The 23,844-nt window shown below is 42.7% G+C and overlaps 1 protein-coding gene and 1 long non-coding RNA gene across 12 annotated transcripts in view; one reads left to right on the top strand and one right to left on the bottom strand.

Annotated features, from left to right (window-relative positions):
* Positions 1–23,709, top strand: part of MTUS1 (microtubule associated scaffold protein 1) — a 188,243-nt gene extending 164,534 nt beyond the window's left edge. For all 7 annotated transcript variants that reach the window (XM_006080146.4, XM_006080147.4, XM_025279382.3 and 4 more), the window contains 7 exons: positions 12,209–12,423; positions 14,249–14,354; positions 16,069–16,142; positions 16,290–16,385; positions 18,095–18,211; positions 22,459–22,556; positions 23,149–23,709. In XM_006080146.4, coding sequence (XP_006080208.4) covers positions 12,209–12,423; positions 14,249–14,354; positions 16,069–16,142; positions 16,290–16,385; positions 18,095–18,211; positions 22,459–22,556; positions 23,149–23,443 — 1,001 coding nt within the window. In that variant the 3' untranslated portion in view covers positions 23,444–23,709. The remainder of the gene's footprint in view (positions 1–12,208; positions 12,424–14,248; positions 14,355–16,068; positions 16,143–16,289; positions 16,386–18,094; positions 18,212–22,458; positions 22,557–23,148) is intronic.
* Positions 19,218–23,261, bottom strand: LOC123332221. 5 transcript variants are annotated; one of them, XR_006549024.2, is made up of 4 exons: positions 23,120–23,261; positions 22,730–22,790; positions 21,433–21,553; positions 19,218–19,421 (listed from the first exon to the last, which is right to left on the bottom strand). It is a non-coding gene; the product is annotated as an uncharacterized LOC123332221 (long non-coding RNA). The 5 variants fall into 5 exon arrangements; XR_006549023.2 differs by having other exon boundaries at positions 21,433–21,548; XR_006549022.2 differs by having other exon boundaries at positions 22,730–22,794; positions 23,120–23,259.
* Positions 23,710–23,844: the final 135 nt, after the last annotated feature.

Genomic DNA, 23,844 nt, shown 5'->3' with positions numbered 1-23,844 from the left:
GAGTATACATATGGCTTCTCCTTCGTGAGCCTCCCTCCCACCTCCCACCCCATCCCACTCCTTTAGATTGTTACAGGGCCCCAGTTTGAGTTCCCTGATCATACTGCACATTCCCACTGGCTCTCTATTTTACATATGTTAGTCTGTGGTTCCATGCTAGTCTCCATTTGTCGCACCTTCTCCTTCCTACCTGCCTCCTTGTGTCCATAAGTCTGTTCCCTATGTCTGCGTCTCCATTGCTGCCCTGCAAATAGGTTCATCAGTACCATCTTTCTAGATTCTTATATATGTGTTAATATACAATGTTTTTCGACTTACTTCCCTCTGTATAATAGCCTCTAGGTTCATCTACCGCATTAGCATTGACTCAGATTCGTTCCTTTTTATGGCCGAGTCTTACTCCACTGTGTATATGTACCACAGCTTCTGTATCCAGTCATCTGTCAGTAGACATCTAAGTTGCTTCCATGTCCTAGCTATTGTATATAGTGCTGCAGTGAACATTGGGGTACATGTGTCTTTTTAAATTTTGGTTTCCTGAGGGTATATGCCCAGTAGTGGGATTGTTACAGCATATGGTGGTTTTATTCCTTATTTTTTAAGGAATCTCCATATTGTCTTCCATAATGGCTATATCAATTTTCATTCCTACCAACAGTGCACGAGGGTTCCCTTTTCTCTATACCCTCTCCAGAATTTATTGTTTCTGGATTTTTTTGATGGTGGCCATTCTGACAGATGGGAGGTGATTCCTCATTGTAGTTTTGATTTGCATTTCTCTAATAATGAGTGATCCAAAACAGAAATCTTTATCTCACTGAGTTGGTTGAAGATGGAGTGGATCCTGTCTCATACGTGGCTTGCTCTTTTTCTATCCATGTCTGTCTATCCTGAACTTAGACTTGGCTGGCCGTCTCAGTAAATGAACGGTTATGTTCTTTCACCTGTAACAATGCACAGTATTTACCAAGCATGTCTGTTCTGAAAGCCTCTTGAGTCTTCCTCCTTGTCCTGGTCTTTTTCCTCACTTGCCCTTGTTTAGTTCTGATATGTCCAGTTTTTCCTGATTTAAATCACTTGTCTGGAACAGTGGTTCTCAAACTTCACTGTGTAATAAAATAGGCCAGGTTAAAAAGCAGATTTCCAGTTCTGACTTGGGTGGCTTGGGATGGAGGAGTCCATTTGTGATGGTCATCCCGGTGACTTGATGCAAGTGCTCCCTGGACCACACTCTGACAGCGCACTAGCTTCCAGGATGTTGTTTATTTAATGGAATATATATGTAAGACTTACGTGAGCACAGTAAGAGAATAATACCTGAGAGCTCCAAGTGAACCGAGTTCATTCTCATATTTAGGCTTCCAAATAATTTGTAGATCAGTAACTTTGACCTGCCCTTTTGAACTTTGACCCCTGAAAATATCAGGGAGGACAGGCAGAATAGTATCAGACTCAGCTTTTTATTAACACTTATATTAATTTATTCTTTTGTTAGAATAAAAGAACCTTTATTCTTTTGATTGAAATGTGATTTCCTTAAAGTCTTAATTCACTTGCCTCAGGCCTGAAGCTTGGAACATTTATGCTGGTTATATTCAGCCAGACTTTTGACTCAGATCCACTTTTCAAGCCTAAAATGTTTTGATTGGTCCATGGAATGTTTGCTAGTGTGATGATGAGAGCATCTGTTTTGCGGCATGTTGTTGGCCAGTGAGACAGTTGAAAAACAGCAGAGTCTTTTCAAACATTTATTGGCAGTGAGAGCCCCAGGCTCCATGGAGGCCCAGCTGGCACCTCTCTACTAAGATCTATGACTGGGCCAGACCGTCATCCTGCATGCAAATCAGATTTCATCAGGACTAATCAGTGTGGTGGGGTGGGGGGGGGGAGAATGTTGTTGTTGTTGTTGTTGTTGTTTTTTACCTACCCTACCTTGCAGACCCTCTTGCTTCCACTAGAGAATTAAGCCTTTTTCCTCTGAGGTGTCCGTTGTATGAATGAATGAACTTCTCTTTTAATGCATTTCAAGTTGAGAAAATAGCCACTGCGATCAGGTTCCGTGTTCTGTGCTCCAGGACCTGCACTGAAAAGGGCTGAGTGGATTGAGTTCTAGACCCAGTCTTGCCACGTCCATTCCCTCTCTGGTCTAGTAGAGTGAAATTTCAGATAATGCCTGTGTTATTAACTCAAGACATGATTATATTACCTGAAATAAGTTTGAAAGCACTTGATAAAGGATAAACTGAGTTTTAAAGGGAAGGTGGTATTATGTATGGGAGAATGGATTTGATGGTGCAGGCAGTTTGTGAAAGGAAATTCCTAGTAAGTTGTATGTGATTTGTGGAAGCCTTTTGAAATCAGTTCTTGTCAATTCATATCATTCCAAGAGCAATCTGAAAGCTCTTTGTTAGCTAATTTTGAAATTTAGAGACAGACCTTTGTCTTTCCCACATAGCTGCCAGATTTCTTGGTCTTGTGAAAAAGCAGTGCCTTTGGGGAGCAAAACCTGGGGCTTTCATGAGTAGATGATCTTTCTGCAGACAGTCTGTGAAGACTCACTCTACACAACAGAATGCTCTTTCACTCTGTCCTCACCAAACTCTCAGGTTAGCAGAGCAGGGGATATTTAGTACTACCTGGCACATCAGGGAGCCGATCTGCAGAAAACTGGACATGCCAGTTGTTGATGGGGTAGGTCCCTGCCCTTCTGTAGTTCTGTGGACACCAGCCTCTCCACTAAGTAGCATATTACTTTTTAAAAAGGGCTACTTGGTAATCTCCGATTTTAAGCAGATTAAACCCTAGGCTAAGAGACTTACCATCATTGCCACTTGTCTAGAAGGGTATCATGAGCAGATTTCCCTTCAAAGAATGATGCAGTGAAATAATCGTGCTACTGTGACAGAAGCCCATGTCCCCATTGATGGTTCTGGGGCTGGGGTACAGGAAGTAGGTTAAGATAAATATTTCTCTCCTTTTTATACACAAGTGGCAGTGTATTATACATTCTGTTCTACACCTTGTTTTCTGCTTTGCATTTCTTAAAGATCAGTACACAGCGAACTTCCTCAGTCCTTTTTTAAACAGCGGTGAAATTATTTTGAGAATTAGTCCATTATATTATAATGGAATAATTAATTCAACCAATTTCTTCATGGCGGTCATTCAGTTATTTGTCATGTTTTGCTCTTATTAAAAATTGCTCTAGTAAAGAGCCTCGTATGTCCCTCATTTTGTAGGTGTGGGAGTATGTCAGTAAAATAAATTCTTATTACTGGAATTTCTGGGTCAGAGGAATATGTAGGAAAAAAATGTCAGACAAGCCCAAACTGAGGGACATTCTGTAAAATGCCTGACTCTTCAAACTTGTCAAGATGATGAAAGGCAGGGAAAGACACATTCACAGCCTGGAGATGTGACAGGTAAATGCAATGTGCTGTCTGGGGTTGGAGCCTGGAACAGAAAAAAAAGGACACAGCTTGGAGTTTAGTTAATCATGTGCCAGTGTTGGTTTCTTGTGTTAGTCACTCAGTTGTGTCCGACTCTTTGGACTGTAGCCTGCCAGGCTCCTCTGTCCCTGGAATTCTCCAGGCAAGAATACTGGAGTGGGTTGCCCTTTCCTTCTCCAGGGGATCTTCCAGATCCAGGGGTGGAACCTGGGTCTCCTGCATTGCAGGCAGATTCTTTACCATCTGAGCCACCAGGTTAGTTTTGACCAATGTCCTGTCATAATATATGACATCAGCATTAGGGGAAACTAGGAGAGAGGTCTCTGGAAACTAGTCTATCCCTGCAGGTTCTCTGAACATCTAAAATTATTGTACAAATGTTCATTCTTAAAAACAGGGGCATTAGTGGAAAAACCGGTGAAATCAGAATAAAGTCTGTAGCAGAGTTAACAGTAATTGCTCCAATGTTAAAACCTTACATTTGATGAATGTCCCATATTTAATAAGATGGTAACATCTGGGGAAAAGCAAAAAAGCGAAATGACTGTCTGGGGAGGCCTTACAAATAGCTGTGAAAAGAAGAGAAGTGAAAAGCAAAGGAGAAAAGGAAAGATATAAGCATCTGAATGCAGAGTTCCAAAGAATAGCAAGAAGAGATAAGAAAGCCTTCCTCAGCGATCAATGCAAAGAAATAGAGGAAAACAACAGAATGGGAAAGACTAGAGATCTCTTCAAGAAAATTAGAGATACCAACGGAACATTTCATACAAAGATGGGCTCGATAAAGGACAGAAATGTTATGGACCTAACAGAAGCAGAAGATATTAAGAGGGGGCAAGAATACACAGAAGAACTGTACAGAAAAGATTTTCATTACCCAGATAATCACGATGGTGTGATCACTCACCTAGAGCCAGACATCCTGGATTGTGAAGTCAAGTGGGCCTTAGAAAGCATCACTACGAACAAAGCTAGTGGAGGTGATGGAATTCCAGTTGAGCTATTTCAAATCCTGAAAGATGATGCTGTGAAAGTGCTGCACTCAATATGCCAGCAAATTTGGAAAACTCAGCAGTGGCCACAGGACTGGAAAAGGTCAGTTTTCATCCCAATCCTAAACAAAGGCAATGCCAAAGAATGCTCAAACTACCGCCCAATTGCACTTATCTCACAGGCTAGTAAAGTAATGCTCAAAATTCTCCAAGCCAGGACTTCAGCAATACGTGAACCATGAACTTCCTGATGTTCAAGTTGGTTTTAGAAAAGGCAGAGGAACCAAAGATCAAATTGCCAACATCTGCTGGACCATCGAAAAAGCAAGAGAGTTCCAGAAAAACATCTATTTCTGCTTTATTGACTATGCCAAAGCCTTTGTGTGGATCACAATGAACTGTGGAAAATTCTGAAAGAGATGGGAATACCAGACCACCTGACCTGCCTCTTGATAAATCTGTATGCAGGTCAGGAAGCAACAGTTAGAACTGGACATGGAACAACAGACTGGTTCCAAATAGGAAAAGGAGTACATCAAGGCTGTATATTGTCACCCTGCTTATTTAACCTATATGCAGAGTACATCATGAGAAACGCTGGACTGGAAGAAACACAAGCTGGAATCCAGATTGCCAGGAGAAATATCAATAGCCTCAGATATGCAGATGACACCACCCTTATGGCAGAAAGTGAAGAGGAACTAAAAAGCCTCTTGATGAAAGTGAAAGTGTAGAGTGGAAAAGTTGGCTTAAAGTTCAACATTCAGAAAATGAAGATCATGGCATCCGGTCCCATCACTTCATGGGAAGTCGATGGGGAAACAGTGGAAACAGTGTCAGACTTTATTTTTGGGGGCTCCAAAATCACTGCAGATGGTGACTGCAGCCATGAAATTAAAAGACACTTACTCCTTGGAAGGAAAGTTATGACCAACCTAGATAGCATATTCAAAAGCAGAGACATTACTTTGCCAACAAAGGTCTGTCTAGTCAAGGCTATGGTTTTTCCTGTGGTCATGTATGGATGTGAGAGTTGGACTGTGAAGAAGGCTGAGTGCCGAAGAATTGATGCTTTTGAACTGTGGTGTTGGAGAAGACTCTTCAGAGTCCCTTGGACTGCAAGGAGATCCAACCAGTCCATTCTGAAGGAGATCAGCCCTGGGATTTCTTTGGAAGGAATGATGCTGAAGCTGAAACTCCAGTACTTTGGCCACCTCATGTGAAGAGTTGACTCATTGGAAAAGACTCTGATGCTGGGAGGGATTGGGGGCAGGAGGAGAAGGGGACGACAGAGGATGAGATGGCTGGATGGCATCACTGACTCGATGGACATGAGCCTGAGTGAACTCTGGGAGTTGGTGATGGACAGGGAGGCCTGGCGTGCTGTGATTCATGGGGTCGCAAAGAGTCGAACACGACTGAGCGACTGAACTGAACTGAACATCTGGGGAAGTGAGGTGAGGGGTATACAGGAACTCTTGGTACTGTTTGCACCTTTTGTATCGATCTAACAGATGAGGTGGCCAGAGAGAGACCTGGAGGAGGCAGGAAAGGCTGGACCAAGCATCTCCTGTCCCTGCTGGGTGGGGCAGAGAGGGGAACTCAGCTCAGGGAAGGGGCAGCAGCCACAGCAGGCCTGCTGGAAGCATCTAGAGAAGGTGCGGGCCCACGGCCAGAGGGTGATGTCATCTCATTTTCCTGTTTGTTCTTTCTGTCACGGTATCTACAGGGCATCATAAAACTGTGTGATCTTCAGAGTGACCCTACCTCCGCCCCAGTTTTCTTTCCCCTTTTTCTCTTTCATATTTTATGCCCAATTTAGATAAAATTACCTAAAAGTTGGGGAAATTCTATGGCATATAATGTCAAGAACAATCATATAAGAAAGTGAACTTCTGAAGTGGGTGCGCACCCTATCCGGGGGGTGTGGGGGGGGTGTGTTTCTGTATATCTTCTTTGAATACTAGACAAGCAATGCTACTTTGTAACTATCACAGTCTGTCTGAGACCCCCCAAGAGTGCCTGTCTTTGAGGACTCTTCCAACCCATTTGAATTGGTGGGCTTTTGCAATGCTAGTAATAGTAACATTTGCTGCATGCTTACTCTAGTCAGGCACCTGGCCAGGAGCTCCCATGTATATTTTATTTAATTGTGCAGGGAACACAGGCATATTATCTCCATCTTAAAAATAAGGAAATTCAGGCTTAGAAGGCTTAAGTGTTTTGCGCAAATCACACAGGAGCTAAGTGGTATGGGTCAGGTAAGTATTTTACTCTCGTCAGTTATTTGTGTTCCTGAGAATTAAAATATTTCCAGTTGTCTCAAGATGAAGCCTGCTGCTCAGATACAAAAACTAAGAAAACCTCTGTATCATTTCCAAAGAATACTAACAATTTAGAGCCATGGTTGTGTAATGTTTTTCTCTGTAAACAGTACATTCATCAGTCACCAAAGGGCAATTGGCCTCCATGAGATGGAAATAATACAAGCCTGACCTCTTTCTCTTAGATAAGGCTTCCAGGACCAATTAGGTAACAGCTGGACTTCACCCCTCGGGGTAAAGGGCTAAAGGACCATGATGAAACCAGCTGTGTTGTCAAAGGTATTTCTGGCATTGTGCCTTTTCTAGATGGCATCCAGATAATTGAAAAGGGAAGATTTCAAGCTTTTCACCATTTCTGAAATAGTTTTCCACGTGTTAAACTGTCAGGGGAGTGTCTCTCTGTTTTTCCTGTCCTGTCATTGGCCTTGGGTTCTTCTCTGGCCTGGTTCATCTCAGGTTGAAAATGTCAACCTCCAGCTTGTAATGTGGTGACATGTTCTAGGGCCCATCTTGTGAGTGAGTCCGTTTCTTTCTTTGTTTCTTGATGCTGAAGAATTTGTTTCTCATTTTAATGAGTAGATTGCCACAGGGGCTTTCTCATTTTACCAGCATGTGCACGATTTCTCTACAGGCAGTGGTCTCGTTGGTGCCCTTCATCACACACATGCTTTTAAAACTCGCCTAATAGAATAATTATAACAGCGAGGCCAAAGTGTTAGTCGCTCAGTTGTGTCCGACTCTCTGTGACCCCATGGACTATAGCCCACCAGGCTCCGCTGTTCGTGGAATTCTCCAGGCAAGAATACTGCAGTGGGTTGCTGTTCCCTTCTTCATGGGATCTTCCAGACCCAGGGATCAAACCCGGGTCTCCTGCATTGCAGGCAGATTCTTTACCATCTGAGCCACCAGGAAGGACAGAAGGACCACTTTGCACTGCGTGGATTTTCTGTCCGTGCAGTAACTCCATGAAAACAGTATCACCTAAACCTGTGCAAAAACTCCTTGCTTAGTCCAGATTCTGAGAGATTTATGTTTGGTTTGACTGTGTTGGGTGATTGACATACCATGAAAGGAATCCTGGAGAATGAGCAGGGAAGGGACAGGCTCTTACAGGGGTAAGAGGCCAGGTGGCCTAGGAATTGCTCCTAACCTGCAGTAAGTACAGGGAGAAGTACAGGATGGAAGCTGGAGACCCCCACTCCCCCCACGAGTGTGCGGTGGTAGAGTGTGTGGTGGTAGAGGGGTCGCGAGAACCCTTGATGCAGTGTTGACATGCGTGTCCTTCAGAAAAGAAGTATTTCATGAATCTTTATGCCAAGTAAATGCTTCCCCAGGAGCCCCGGCCAGTTCACTCAACACAGAGCCCTTCATGTGAGAGATGGCTTTATGAACCAGCTGCTCCCCACAGCTGCAGGCTGACGTCACCTGGGGTCGGGCCTGCCCTGTAACCCCGCTCCCCAGGGGCTTTCTTCCACTCTCCCCTTCCTTCCCTCCTGTCCGCTTTCACCTCACCCACAGAGGCCAACAAAGTTAAACACTATTTAAGCTTTTTTTTTTTTTGCTTTTTTTTTTTTTTAAAAGAGGAAACACCCTGTTCAGCCACCAATGTGAGAAGATTTCCATCTATTTTATTTTTAAGTTAAACATTCAGACTGACAGTCATCTGATGACAAGCAGATGTGTTGAAATCCAGCAGGTGTTACTGCTAACTTCCCCACAGAAGCTCTTCTAGTTTTTGGTCCACATAGACATTTTATCTCAGATACAAGCATTCAGATGAGCTAGAATTTTTGTTTTGTTTTCTTTCGTATTTTGCTGATACGTGAAATCCCAAGGGAATTAAGTCAAAAGGTTGTGTGAAATCAAGAGTTCTCCAACTAGAAAAAGCTGTTCTTGATGCCTTTGTTGACAGCTTGCAGTTTAGGTTTCTGTTTCCTACTTTCATGTGAAGAACCTGGAATTCACACAAGGAGGCTTGTGGCCCTATAATTTGATTTGTATGATTTTGGAAAGGCAGCAGAAACAAATATTGGATTGGCCAAAAAGTCTGTGTTGGTTTTTCCATAAGATCTTACCAAAAACCCAAATGAGCTTTTTGGCCAACTCAGCTTTTAGTTCTTTGGCTGACATTTGTCTCCCTGAATCACTTCTTTGTCCTTTGATAATTAGCGATCTGGGAAGGGCATTCTGTAGCAATTAGCATGACCATTATCTTTTAGTAAATTCTTTTAAAGAAAAAAACCACTCCCCAAATTTAGTCCCAAGGCGTGATTGTCAGTGAGTGATGCCAACAGTCTATATAGTCTGATCTCCATCTACCTTTTTGACTCTTCTCTCCAACTTTTCTGCCTCGCGAATGTTCTAGCTCCCGAGGGGTAATGTGCAGTCTCTCATCACTGCTCATGTGAAATACAGTTTTCACCCTTAATATCAGTTAGTAGTTCTCACTTTGTTTTTGCTATTCCTGTTTCCTTTCCCCTTCATTAAATATTTGTGGGCTTACTTGAATTTTTAGGGTTTTCTTTAGCAGACAGTATGCCTGTCATTGAAAGGTTCCCTAGTGGCCCAGTGGTAAAGAACCCACCTGTCAATGCAGGAGATACAAGAGACATGGGTTTGATCTCTGAGTCGGGAAGATTCCTAGGAGGAGGAAATGACAACCCACTCCACTATTCTTGCCTGGAAAATTCCATGGACAGAGGAACCTGGTGAGCTACAGACCATGGGGTCGCAAAGGGTCAGACAGGACTGAGAACACACACATGCCTGTCATTATTTCAGCATGACTTATTTTACCCCGGAGGAATACTGATGTGTGGGACAAGGGCTGGAATTTCTACTGCCATGTGGCATATTCCCAAGAAAACAAGTCTACATAATTGTCCAAAATTCATCCCAGGAGCCAGCCAATTCCCTTTACTTAGGTAGAATAATCATTGATGTAAACCTCCTTTTCTCCGTGAAATAATCTTTTTCCTTCCACTACTCCAGAAATACATATTCCTTACCAAAATACAGGTAAGGGTTACTTTATAACAGACTTATCAGTACCCATTTTGTATGAGTCCGTGGGCACTCTGGGATGTGAAGAATGTATGTCCTCTTTACGGGTACAGTAGCACACCTTTCCCCATATCTAGTAGGGAAAGGAAGGCTGGAAAAGTCTAAACTTCCCGCAAAATGATTTTTTTAACTTTTCGTTGGAGTAGAGATGACTAGTTACCTGTTTGATATATGGTAGTGTATATATGTTAATCCTAATCTCCAAATGTATCTCCTTTCCTCCAAGTAACCAAAAATTTGTTTTCTATATCTATGACTCTGCTTCTAGTTTGTAGATATTTGTACCCCTCCTGTTTTTTTTTTTTTAGATTCCACATATAAGTGATATTAAATGATATTTGTCTTTCTGTGTCTGACTTCACTCAGTATGACAATGTCTAGGTCCATTCATGTTGCTGCACATGGTTTTGTTCTTTTTAACTGCTGAGTAATATTCCATTCTATATATATATATACCACAGCTTCTTTATCCACTCCTCTGTCAGAGGATACTTAGGCTGCTTCTGTGTGTTGGATACTGTAAATAGTGCTGCAGTGAACGCTGGGGTGTGTGTATCTTTTTGAATTATGGTTTTCCCTGGGTATATTCTGGGTCATATGGTAGTAATATTTTTAGGTTTTTTTTTTTTTTTAAATGTTCATACTGTTCTGTATGGTGGTTGTACCATTTTACGTTCTCACCAACCATGTAGGAGGTTCCCTTTTCTCCACACCCTCTCTAGCATTTACTGTCTGCAGATTTTTTTGATGATGGCCATTCTGATTGCTGTGAGATGATACCTCAAGGAAAACTAAGATCATGGCATCTGGTCCCATTCCCATCACTTCATGGCAAATAGATGGGGAAACAATGGAAACAGTGAGAGACTTTATTTTGGGGGGCTCCAAAATCACTGCAGATGGTGACTGCAGCCAGGAAATTAAAAGACACTTGCTCCTTGGAAGAAAAGCTATGACCAACCTAGACAGCATATTAAAAAGCAGAGCCATTACTTTACTAACAAAGGTCCATCTAGTCAAAGCTATGGTTTTTCCAGTAGTCATGTATGGATGTGAGAGTTGGACTATGAAGAAAGCTGAGTGCCAAAAAATTGATGCTTTTGAACTGTGGTGTTGGAGAAGACTCTTGAGAGTCCCTTGAACTGCAAGGAGATCCAACCAGTCCATTCTAAAGGAAATCAGTCCTGGGTGTTCACTGAAGGACTGATGTTGAAGCTGAAACTCCAGTACTTTGGCCACCTGATGCAAAGAGCTGATTCATTTGAAAAGACCCTGATGCTGGGAAAGATTGAAGGCAGGAGGAGAAGGGGACAACAAAGGATGAGATGGCTGGATGGCATCACCCACTCAATGGACATGAGTTTGAGTAAACTCCGGGAGTTGATGATAGACAGGGAGGCCTGGCGTGCTGCAGTCCATGGGATCACAGAGAGTCAGACACAACTGAGCAACTGAACTGAACTGAATAATTAGTGATGTTGAGCATCTGTTCATGTGTTTGTTGGCCATCTGTATGTTTTCTTTGGAGAAATGTCTATTTGATTCTTCTGCCTATATTTTGATTGGGTTCATTTGATATGGAACTGCATGAGCTGTTTGTGTATTTTGGAGATTAACCCTTTATTAGTTGCTTTGTTTGCAAGTGTTTTCTCCCATTTCTTTCAGGATTTATTATAGCATGTGTGGGTATTTATTCATGTGCAAGTTCTGCAAGGTATTGTTAATAATTCTGTTCTGGGTAGTGGTAGCGAAAGGTTAGGATGGTCTGATTTTAAATTATGTTTATAAAATTACTTTGCCTTTTTTAAATGTTAACCTTTCAATTTATTCACATTGTAGTGTAGCTTTTCAATGTGTTTTCTCTTAAGTTTTTATGTTCTGATGATTTGTGTTCCATATAATCTAATATTTTATTTTTCTTATTGTATTTTTGAAGTAATGAGTCTAAATTGGCTCCAATCAGGTACAAGCTTAAAGTCTGTTTCTTCTTTGTGGTCTTACCTTCTCTGTTTCTTCTGTCTCAGCTGCCTCCCCTAGGGGCTGGCCTGCCTTAGACACCTCAGCCAATCAGAGCCTCTTCTCCTTGAGGCCCGTGCACTGATTGGTCACCACACGTAGGGGTGCTCTTCACTTAGGAACCGGGCTCTGCTCAAGAACTTCTCTTACTGCTTGATAGACAGTTGGCCTTTTGCTGCCAGAGACCATTTCCTCGCCTTCCCTTCACTTTACCCTTCACTTCTGCACTGTTATGGTTGAGAATCTGGTCCCGAGAATTGAGTACTGCTTTCCGAGTCATCACAGCTGTGTGTGAATGTTAGGAATGTAGGCCATTTAGCAGGCTGAGTGTCATCTTCCCTTTCCTTTTTCCATCTCTTTTCAGTCACTGTTTCAACCACCTGTGAGAAGTTAGAAAAAGCCAGGAATGAGTTGCAAATAGCTTATGAAGGATTTGTCCAGAAGCTAAACCAGCAGCACCAGACTGATCTAACAGAGCTGGAGAATCGGCTTAAAGAATTTTACACCGGGGAATGTGAAAAGCTTCAGAACATCTACATAGAAGAAGCAGAGAAATACAAGACTCAATTGCAGGAGCAGGTTTGTACTTTTAGAACCTGAGCATGTGCTTGGCCATTGCTGTTAATTTGAATTCTAACTGTTGTCTGATGAGGGTCTTCCTATGATGACCTTCTCTTTGTTGGATGTCCCTTGATGAATTTCATTATGATTTAAATAAATGAAACAATTTTTAAAGTAAATTTTTATGATCAAAGCAATGTATGTATGTTGAGTGAAAGATTGAAAGAAAAAAGATAGAATTTAAACAACCCTTAAAAATTTTTTTAATTGAAATATAGCTGTATAAGATTATATAAGTCACAGGATTACAATATAGTGATTCACAATTTTTAAAGGTTGAAAGTGAAAGTTAGTCACTTAGTCATGGGTGACCCCATGGACTGTAGCCCACCAGGCTCATCCATGGGATTCTCCAGGCAATAATACTGGAGTGGGTTGCCATTTTCTTCTCCAGGGGATCTTCCCAACAACCCAGGGATCAAACCTAGGTCTCCTGCATTGTGGGCAGACTCTTTACTGACTGAGCCACCAGGGAAGCCACTATATAAGTTACAGAATTACAATATAGTGATTCACACTTTTTAAAGGTTATACTCCAGTTATAGTAGTGTTAGTCGCTCAATCGTGTCCGACTTTTTGCGACCCCATGGACTGTGGCCCACCAGGCTCCTCTATCCATGGGGTTCTCCAGGCAAGAACACTGCAGGGGATGGCCACTGCCTTCTCCACACGATCCTCCTGACCTAGGGCTCGAACCCAGAGCTCCTGTATCGCAGGCAGATTCTTTACCATATGAGCTAGAAGGAAGTCCATACTCCTGTTACAGTTAGTATAAAATCCTGGCTATACAAAAAGAGTCACAGAAGTAGACGACAAACATAGTTACCAAGAGGAGTGGGGGAAGGGGGGTGGATGAATTGGAAGATTGGGATTCACAATTTTTAAAGATTATAACTGTGTTTATAGTTATTATAAAGTAGTGACTGCATTCCCCATGTTGTATAATATATCTTTGTAGCTTATCTTATACCTCATAGTTTGTACCTCTTATTCCCCTGCTCCTATATTACCTCTCTCCCTTCCCTCTCCCCACTGGTTAACGCTAGTTTGTTTTCCATATCTGTGAGTCTTTTGTTAAAGTCCCTAGTTTACTGTAATTTTTAGATTCCACATATAAGTGATATTATATAGTATTTGTCTTTATTTCACTTAGCATAACATACCTTCCAAGGCCATTCATGTTGCTGCAAATGAAAAATTTCATTCTTTAATGCTTCCATGGTATTGCATTGTTTGTGTGTATATATACACACACAGATGTACATATACATACATACATATAATACACACACCTCACATTTTCTTGATCTATTCATCTGTTGATGCACATTTTGGTTGCTCTCATGTCTTGGCATTTATAAATATGATAAATGTTTGAACTGCTGCTATGAACATTGGGGTTCATATATCTTTTCAAATTAATGTTCTTGGAGGGTTTTTTCAGATATATTTTAAAAAAATAAAATAAAACATCCCTTTATCCTACTACATAGAAATAATCCTTTTGTAAGCATTCTGGTACTGCTAAAACATTGGTTTGCATTTCTTCTTTTCTTGTTTAGTAACTTGTGTTTTTCACTTCGTAGTACATCCTAAACCTCTCTTTAATTTCCTTGCTCCCTTTTATAAAATCAAGTTTTCATTTCAGCTTTGCATGTGCCTGGTAGCCCTTTAGACTTCAATGCAACCTAATGTGTCACATCTCCTAATGTTGCCACCTATTATTCATTCACCTTAGGACTTGATTTTATTGGTAAACTGTTGTTTTGGTTTTTTCTTACAGTTTGACAACTTAAATGCTACCCACGAAACCTCTAAGTTGAAAATTGAAGCAAGCCACTCCGAGAAAATAGAATTGCTAAAGAAGGCCTATGAAAACTCCCTTTCAGGCAAGAATGCTTTTTCTCTGTTAAAATAGAATAAGAGCTCATGGAACAGCGTGGTGTGTTTTCACACAGAAATGATTCATAACTTCCCCTCCAGAGAATGCCCTGTGGTGTTCAGTTTTGGAGGGTTTCTTGGTTTCTTTTTGCATTGTTTATTGGGAGTGGCACATGCCCTTTCCCCTAAGGAGGCAGATAAGAGTTTTGTTTTGTTTTTAATAAATGCCAGTCTTTTAGGAAAGAGAGTGAACTTTTAAGGAACTTTATGGCTTTTTTGGTAGTAGCTGTGCTTGACCACTTCAGATCCTAGGAAGGATCTGTGAGTTTACATCCTGCCCTTAGTGAAGGGCCCACACCAGGCACTTCTGTACACTGGACTGTTGGGAAAGGTAGATGGCACTTGCTGGATAAAAAAATCATTTATTTCATCATGATTAGAAGAGGTGAAGTAAAAGGAAAAGAATACATACCAAGGAAACCAGAATTGAAAGAGACACGTGTGCCCCAATGTTCTTCGCAGCACTGTTTATTATAGCCAGGACATGGAGGCAATCTAGATATACATCAGCAGATGAATGGATAAGAAAGCTATGGTACATATACACAATGGAATATTACTCAGCCATTAAAAGAATACATTTGAATCAGTTCTAATGAGGTGGGTGAAACTGGAGCCTATTATACAGAGTGAAGTAAGCCAGAAAGAAAAACACCAATACAGTATACTAACGCATATATATGGAACTTAGAAAGACGGTAATGATGACCCTACATGCGAGACAGCAAAAGAGACACTGATGTATAGAACAGTCTTTTGGACTCTGTGGGAGAAGGCGAGGGTGGGATGATCTGAGAGAATAGCACTGAAACATGTATTTATCATATGTGAAACAGATCGCCAGTCCAGGTTTGATGCATGATACAGGATGCTTGGGGTTGGTGCACTGAGATGACCCAGAGGGATGGGATGGGGAAGGAGGTGAGAGTGGGGTTCAGGATGGGGAACACATGTACACCCATGGCTGATTCATGTCAATGTATGGCAAAACCACTACAATATTGTAAAGTAAGTAGCCTCCAATTAAAATAAATAAATTAAAAAAAAAAGAAATTATCAAAACTGAAAAAAAAAGGAAAAGAATAAGAAGCCTTTTTTTTTTTTTTTTAACAGAACATAAGTGCCCATGTAGCTAAAGCTCTTGCACTGAACCTGTTGCATCTACAGAGAAACATCTGGTGGTGGGAACTGGCCCTGCAAGCTTTGTCAGGGCCTTCTCACCAGAAAAACAGATGTGTTGTGTGAGGTCGGCGATGAGAACATGTGGAGTGACTGACCCAGGGTAGATGTTAGTGAACACTGGTTTTCTTGCTTTCTGTTGGAGATGGGTTTACTCTGAGGCTTCTGTTTGGCTCATAAAGAGCAACTAGAACAGAGCACAGAGACTCAGCCCGGGAATCTGAAGGCATGCTCTACGTTCCCTCAGATCTTCTGGCCTCTCTGAGCCTCTATGTTCTCATCCATAAAATGGGAATTAGCTGCCCTACTCACCTCACGGGCTAATTTGAGACCAAGTAGCTTGATTTATACAAAAGTACCATACAAATGTAAAGTAACATAGGTACAGTGCCTCACAGTCAACTCTCATACCCACGTGCTTTAACGAATGTAGAATGCAGTGATCTCATAGGGTGGTATTGACTCAAAAATCACTTCTTTCAGAAATCAAGAAAAGCCATGAAGTGGAAAAGAAATCCCTCGAGGATCTGCTCTACGAGAAGCAGGAATCACTAGAGGTAGGTAATCTCAGCCTCTAACGCACGCACACCCGGTCATCAGCCTTGAGGCTTGTGTGGTTTCGGTATGTTTCTGTGCACACATCTGCCAGGTTTCTGGTGCCGGCTTGCTTACTCATGTTCCACATTTCATTGTTTGTGTTTCAGAAACAAATCAGTGATCTGAAGAGTGAAAATGACGCTTTAAATGAAAAGTTGAAATCAGAAGAGCAGAAAAGAATATCAAGAGAGAAAGCAAATTTAGTAAGTTGTGTATGCTCTCCTATCACTATTGAATTTTCCTTCTGTTCAACTGTCTCTTAGAGTCAATTAAGTATTCAGCAGCTAGAGAAATAGTATGGGTTTGGAGTCCTTTTCATAGCCTGCAGTATGCTGTTTCAACTGTATACAGTGGCTTCTTTGGTTACTAGTGGGTCTTTTTTTTTTTCAATTCTAAAAACTGGCATAACAGATGAAATCCAATAATTGCTAGTGATCTATGCTAACACCTTCAGGAAGATAGGAAAAGTCTCAATTAGGGTCAGAGTTCTTTATGTGAAGACTTCACTTTTTAAAAAAATTAACTTGCTATATTGGGATATAATTTATATACCACAATAGTCATTCTTTAAAAAAAAAAAAGATCAGCAGTTCACAAGTTGTGCCTTGGTCACCAGGATCTAATTCCATTTTTATCACCCCCACCAAAGAAACCCTGCAGCTATTAACTCATCCTTCCCCAACCCACCCCCCCACAAAAAAAAACAAACAAACAAACCCAAACTCCCCGGCCCTCCAGGCTCACCTGTCTCCATTCCGTCTCTATGGGTGTGCCTGCTCTGGACATTTCACTGAAATGGAATCATGCTGCATGTGGCTTTCTGTGTCTGGCCTCTTTCCCTCAGCTTTTGTTTTCAGTGTTCATGCATAGTGTAACAGGTACAGACACTTCATTCCTTTTTCTGGCTGAACAATATTTCATTGTATGGCTAATCCTCACTTTTGGAAAAACATGAATTTCTCTGGTAAACTTAACTTTCTCTTCCAACTTGTATCCTTACTTTTCTGCATCCTCCCAGCTTTTTGGGGGTCCCTCAGTGAGCTCTGTGAAGCAGTCCCCACGGGCACCTTCCCTGATTCCCCCTAAGGGTTGCCCCAGAGCATTAACTACTGTCCAGAAGGAAAGTTCTGATGATTGACACCCATCACCACTGACTGCTTGTCTGAGGAATTCCCTTATTTACTATCTGATCAGAGGACTGTGCGCGTTAACTTGTGTCGTAGGTTACCTTGTATTCAAGGTTCACCTGCATTTCCATACTTAGGGCCAAGGAGTCAGGGAATCCACCCTGGTGGTGTACTCTCACAGGCTGTTCTTCCCTTACATAGGATTTATCTTGGATAGAATTTTCACAGTGCTAGGATGTCACTCACTGATGGGGCATTATTCTGCCCTAGAAGGACAGCCAGGTCTACACATGCCTATCATGGCAAACATCCGAAAGACTCAGGACGTGATTGCCAGAGAGCCCTATAAACACACTGCCCAGCTATTCCCCCTCAGTCACTGACTTAGGTTAGAGCGAACAATCCTTCCCTGTTCTCCCTCCAAACATACTCTGCAGCCAGAATTCTGTTTTGTATTGTAAGGTATGGCTTTCCTCTTACTTCCATAAAATATTTGATGCTACCAATATTTTTTTAACATATTAAGTTACTGATGGGTGAGTGAGAATGTTTTCAAATGTGGAATGCATTATATCGTTTTTAAGACCAAAGACTTTGAGATGGAAGTCATCTTATCTTAACCCTTCTTTTTAGCTCTTTCTTTGAACCTGTAAAAGAAGGTCAATGTCTCTTGCCACTTGTTTAATTTCTAAATCTAATCAAAGACGTCGTTGTATGAAGAACATGAACCATGCAGTTGTGTTCAATTGATCAGTCAGAGCCATATCCTGCTGTGTCTTTTCCAGAAAAACCCTCAGATCATGTATCTGGAGCAAGAGTTAGAAAGCCTGAAAGCCGTGCTAGAGATCAAGAATGAGAAGCTGCGCCAACAGGACGTGAAGTTAATGAAGATGGAGAAACTGGTAAGTTTAGTGCAGAGCCTCACGGAGCGGGGTAACACCTGAGGCCTCTGAGCTAGATCTATAGGGTTGTCTTCGTGTCTAGAGATGTTTGGAAACACGGGAAAGGTAAAAGAGGTTACATTTTCTTTTCTGTGTTAGCTTAAGGCTTATTCATTGCTGCCTTCTGCAACAGTTTTTGTCCCCCCGCCCAGATCAGATCAGATCAGTCGCTTAGTCGTGTCCAACTCTTTGCGACCCCATGAATCGCAGCACGCCAGGCCTCTCTGTCCATCACCAACCCCTGGAGTTCACTCAGACTCATGTCCATCGAGTCAGTGATGCCATCCAGCCATCTCATCCTCTGGCGTCCCCTTCTCCTCTTGCCCCCAATCCCTCCCAGCATCAGAGTCTTTTCCAATGAGTCAACTCTTCGCATGAGGTGGCCAAAGTACTGGAGTTTCAGCTTCAGCATCATTCCTTCCAAAGAAATCCCAGGGCTGATCTCCTTCAGAATGGACTGGTTGGATCTCCTTGCAGTCCAAGGGACTCTCAAGAGTCTTCTCCAACACCACAGTTCAAAAGCATCAATTCTTCAGCACTCAGCCTTCTTCACAGTCCAACTCTCACATCCATACATGACCACAGGAAAAACCATAGCCTTGACTAGATGAACCTTTGTTGGCAAAGTAATGTCTCTGCTTTTGAATATGCTATCTAGGTTGGTCATAACTTTCCTTCCAAGGAGTAAGCGTCTTTTAATTTCATGGCTGTAGTCACCATCTGCAGTGATTTTGGAGCCCAGAAAAATAAAGTCTGACACTGTTTCCCCATCTATTTCCCATGAAGTGGTGGGACCGGATGCCATGATCTTCGTTTTCTGAATGTTGAGCTTTAAGCCAACTTTTTCACTCTCCACTTTCACTTTCATCAAGAGGCTTTTTAGTTCCTCTTCACTTTCTGCCATAAGGGTGGTATCATCTGCATATCTGAGGTTATTGATATTTCTCCCGGCAATCTTGATTCCAGCTTGTGTTTCTTCCAGTCCAGCGTTTCTCATGATGTACTCTGCATATAAGTTAAATAGGGTGACAATATACAGCCTTGACGAACTCCTTTTCCTATTTGGAACCAGTCTGTTGTTCCATGTCCAGTGGAACATGCAAACGGAGCAGTCAGTGTTTAGAAAAATAACAGCAAAGGTCATTCATATCCGTGGTCTGGGGATAGCCACCTGCATAAAAACAATGTTTAAATAATGTAAAAGTGGTTATTTAATATACCACCAGCTCAAGGGCTTTCTTATGCTCAAATCAGTTGGGTCCTTAATCCCCTCAGAGCAATTCAATCTTGCTAAATATCTCAATTCTCCATCTTGCTTCATGGGAATTAGACTGTGATAAAAGAATTGCACATTTATAAAATTAACGTGGTTGGATAAGTAGCCAGCGCTATGAAAAACAGAAATAAAGTTTATTTTGTGGCCTCCAGGACAGACAGCTGACGTCAGCGTATGGCGAGTCCAGGGCTTTGTAGGAGGTTGTCCCTTCTCCCCCTAACTGTAGGTGACTCAGTGTTGAGTAGGTGCCTCAGTCAAACCCAAACCAGCCCTGGACAATAGGTAGCATGGAAGGCACTCGTTACTCATTATTTTGTTTGTTTGTTTTGCTGTTTGGTTTTCTTCTAGAGACTATTACCTTTCAAGGGAGGTAGGAGCTAACCCCCATGTGCATACATGAGGAAAGTTTGCTTTTGTAAAGGAAAGAAGGAGCTCATGGTCTCTAATGGCCCCAACCTGGTATATACCAGCTTCCGCCAGAGGGATAGGCCTCCCTGTTCCATCCGGTCTTGTGCCTACCGGTATGGCTGCCAGCACTGACTCAGATAACCCTGATAGTAGCTGCTTGTCTCTATGCTGCCGCATCAGAACTTTTCAAGCCCTCATGTGCAGTAAGATCAGACTCTGCTGTAAAATTACTCATCCGTCTTAATTTTCGTTGATCCACAAGTATTTCTATCCCTTGCCATGCCCAGGAAGTACTGGTCAGCTTGGCATGGTGTATATGCAGAAGGAGGGGTTGATATGATGACAGATAAGCCCACTGTTAACCTTGTTTATTTGTAACCTCCATGCCTTTGTCAAAAATTACACACTTAGAAAGCAAAGAGGCTTTCTTCATTAAAACAAAACAAAAACCTATCCCTGCTGATCATTAGCTCTGAGAACTGGTTTCCAGGGCTAGTTTCCTCTCCAGTAAAATGAGGAATTGGAAGAGATACTATTTTAAGGCCAGTCACTACCCAATATTTAATTCCAGATTTCCCCACCTTGTGTTTTTATCTTGTGTTCCTTTATACTTCCTGGAAATTCCAAGCCTACCTCTGTTTTACATGTTAGTCACATTTTGGGGATATTTCACCTGGTTGGCTTGTCCTAAGTTTTTTCTGGATAATAAGATGTTGGTGGTGGAAATGTAAATTGGTACAGTCACTATGGAGAACAGTATGGAGGTTCCTTAAAAAACTAAAACTGCCATATGACCTAGCAATCCCACTCCTGGGTGTATACCCTGAAAAAAATCACAATGCAAGAAGACATGGACCCCAGGGCTTACTGCAGCACTATTCACAGCAACTAAAGATCCATCAACAGATGCACGGATAAAGAAGATGCGGTACATATATACAATGGAGTAGTACCTCAACCATACAAAGGAACGAAATTGGGTCATTTGTAGAGATGTGGATGGACCTAGAGTCTGTCACACAGAGTGAAGTAGGTCAGAAAGAGAAAAACAAAGATCATGTATTAATGCATATATGCAGAATCTAGAAAAATGGTAACGAACTTTCCTGCAGGGCAGGAATAGAGACACAGACGTAGAGAATCGACCTGTGGACACAGGAGGGGAGGGGAGGACGAACTGAGAGAGTACAATGCCATACGTACACTACCGTGTGTGAAACAGATCACTCATGGCAAAGCTGCATGGCACAGGGAGCTCAGTGTGGTGCCCAGCGATGACCCAGAGAGCTGGAGATCGGAGGAAGGCTCAAGAGGGAGGGGATATACGTATACAGAGAGCTGATTCACACTGCTGTACAGCAGAAGTTAACAACATTGTAAAGCAATTATACTCCAATTAAAAAAAAAAAAAGCTTAGTCACAGGCACCAGTGACAAGGACTTAGCACGAAGTTGGACAGAGCTGTGATGTCTCCTCCAAGAGGGTAATGAAATCTTACCTTCAGAAAGTGAGCAGGAGTGTATTCAGCTCTTCATCATTAGCTGATTCAGTGTCTTCTGGGCTTTTCTCCTTTAATCTGGCAGATCAGTTTGCTTGCCTGTTGTCCTTCCCAGGCTAAACTTTCAAGGAAAACAAACATGTCTTTAGTTTAGCTAAGGAGGGGTGCCTTTTGTCATGCATTTCTTTATTTTGAGGCTCCACAGAGCTCTGTGGATTGCACTGAGTAGCCACTCAGAGGGACATGCTGGCGAGCCAGCAGGAAACCATGATTAAGGTCGTGTTAAACACTGCCATGAACTGAGTTTTCATCAAATGTGGGATTTTTTTTTTTTTTTTTCCCAAATTGATCATAAGAAGCTGTAGTGTCTCTGATAAACGTTGGCTGCCGGGCTGCGGTTTTCTTTATCACCGTGAAACTGAAAGAGGCACAGCCTCCAAGGGCAGGGCACCAATTCTTGGGAATTCTAAAGCAGCGTGACCTTGAACAAATCAGTAGCCCCTGGGTGTGTGTGTGTGTTCACATGCCCTGGCACACATGTGAAAAGTAATACCCGTGTGCTCTGTTTTGCTGCAGTAGGTTCTTTCTCGCAGTGCGTCAGTGTAGAGATGTTCAACATACCATTCAGCTTTGCTGAATTAAGAGTAGCCATTGACCTATATACGCTACCGTGTGTAAAACAGCCAGTGGGAAGCTGCTTTATATAGCACAGGGAGCTCAGCTCAGTGCTCTGTGATGACCTAGAGGAGTGGGATGGGGGATCCAGGGGGAGGGGATATCTCTATACATACAGCTGATTGACTTCATTGTACAGCAGACACTAATACAACAGTGTAAAGCAATTATACTCCAATAATAAATTTTTAAAATAAAAATACTGTTAACCTTGAAAAGAATTAAAAAAAAAAAAAACTTTCCTAAATTAAATCTCTGTAGCCTACACTGATATCAGGAAGGTACCTCAAGGAATAAGGGGCCTTATGTAATTTTTAACGTATGAATGTTGACACTCTCATTTATGCCAAGGTGGACAATAACACAGCGCTGGTGGACAAACTGAAGCGATTCCAGCAGGAGAATGAAGAACTGAAAGCTCGGATGGACAAGCACATGGCAATTTCGAGGTAATGGTGCCACTGTCCTGTTTGCCCCGAGCCCCTCCCTGCCTCACACATGAACCCTGAGTGTTCCTTTCTTAGCACGGCCCACTCCTGTCCCTCCTGGACTGAAGCGAGTGGTTAAAGAGGTTCTGATTTCTGCCTGGGAAATGACTGCAGCCCGTGGCGCCTTCACTTACCCAAGGGGCCTGGATAAAAGCCTGAGTCCTCAGCGGGCATGCCTTCCCTTCCCAGGGAAACCTGGCTGATGGAAGTGGAGAATGCTCTCAGAGAAGGATCATCACAACAGCAAACAAACCCCAAGCAGGAAACAGCCCCCCTCCCCACCACGCCCCTACCACCTACGAGGGTCCTAAGACACACAGCCTGCCTGTGGGTGCGTTACTAGGTCTGCTATGAAATTGCCTCAACGTATGGCTTTTCCTTTGGCTCCAGCTCACACTTCCCTGTTTCTCTGCCAGCCCAGGCTGTGTACAGTAATTGCTTTCATTCCAGAGATCATCTGGGGGCTCTCAAATTTAAACCAGTAAGAATTTTTTTTCAGACTCTTAAAAAAAAACAAGACTCACATGATTTCTGGCTCCTTTCTGTCTGCCAGGCAACTTTCCACGGAGCAGGCGGTCCTGCAGGAGTCGCTGGAGAAGGAGTCCAAGGTCAACAAGCGCCTCTCCATGGAGAACGAGGAGCTGCTCTGGAAGCTCCACAACGGGAACCTGTGCAGCCCCAAGAGGTCCCCCACGTCCCCCGCCGCCCCCTTCCAGTCACCTCGGAACTCCGGCTCCTTCCCCAGCCCCAGCATCTCTCACCCAGATGACCTCCCTGGGAACCAGAGACAGACTGAAGGCCTCTCTGCAGGACTGACCCCGCCTGCAACCGCGCACCACCCGCCCTAGAAGTGGGAAGCCACAGCCCAAACCGGCTCCTCCCACGTGAGACCGGGCTCCGGAGGAAGGCGTCCGACCCGGTCCAAAGATGCTATGGGAACGGATCTACACGGACACTGTCGCACAAAGCACTTACAGAACGGGAAAAACCTTGGTCATTGCCTTTTTCACCTATGGGTAAAGGGGAAAACTCTCAGGGGCCTGTTAAGATAAAGATTTATATAACCTTTGTAACCTTATATAACCTTTGTAATTTATATAACCTTCACCACAGACGCCTTCTCGTGATTTTTCTTTTGGTCTGACTGGGGCTGTGTGGATGGAGCAGATGGACCCGAGTGTCGTGTGTTGGACACTGCCTCCCTTGGTGTGTGTTGAGCTGAGCATCTCTGGAGACGTGTTCGTCAAGC

Source organism: Bubalus bubalis, chromosome 1 (genome assembly GCF_019923935.1).
Source record: "Bubalus bubalis isolate 160015118507 breed Murrah chromosome 1, NDDB_SH_1, whole genome shotgun sequence".
In the NCBI taxonomy this organism is placed as follows: Eukaryota; Metazoa; Chordata; class Mammalia; order Artiodactyla; family Bovidae; genus Bubalus; species Bubalus bubalis.
The sequence above is the reverse complement of the archived record's forward strand: the minus strand, read 5'-3'. Positions and strand labels throughout refer to the sequence as shown.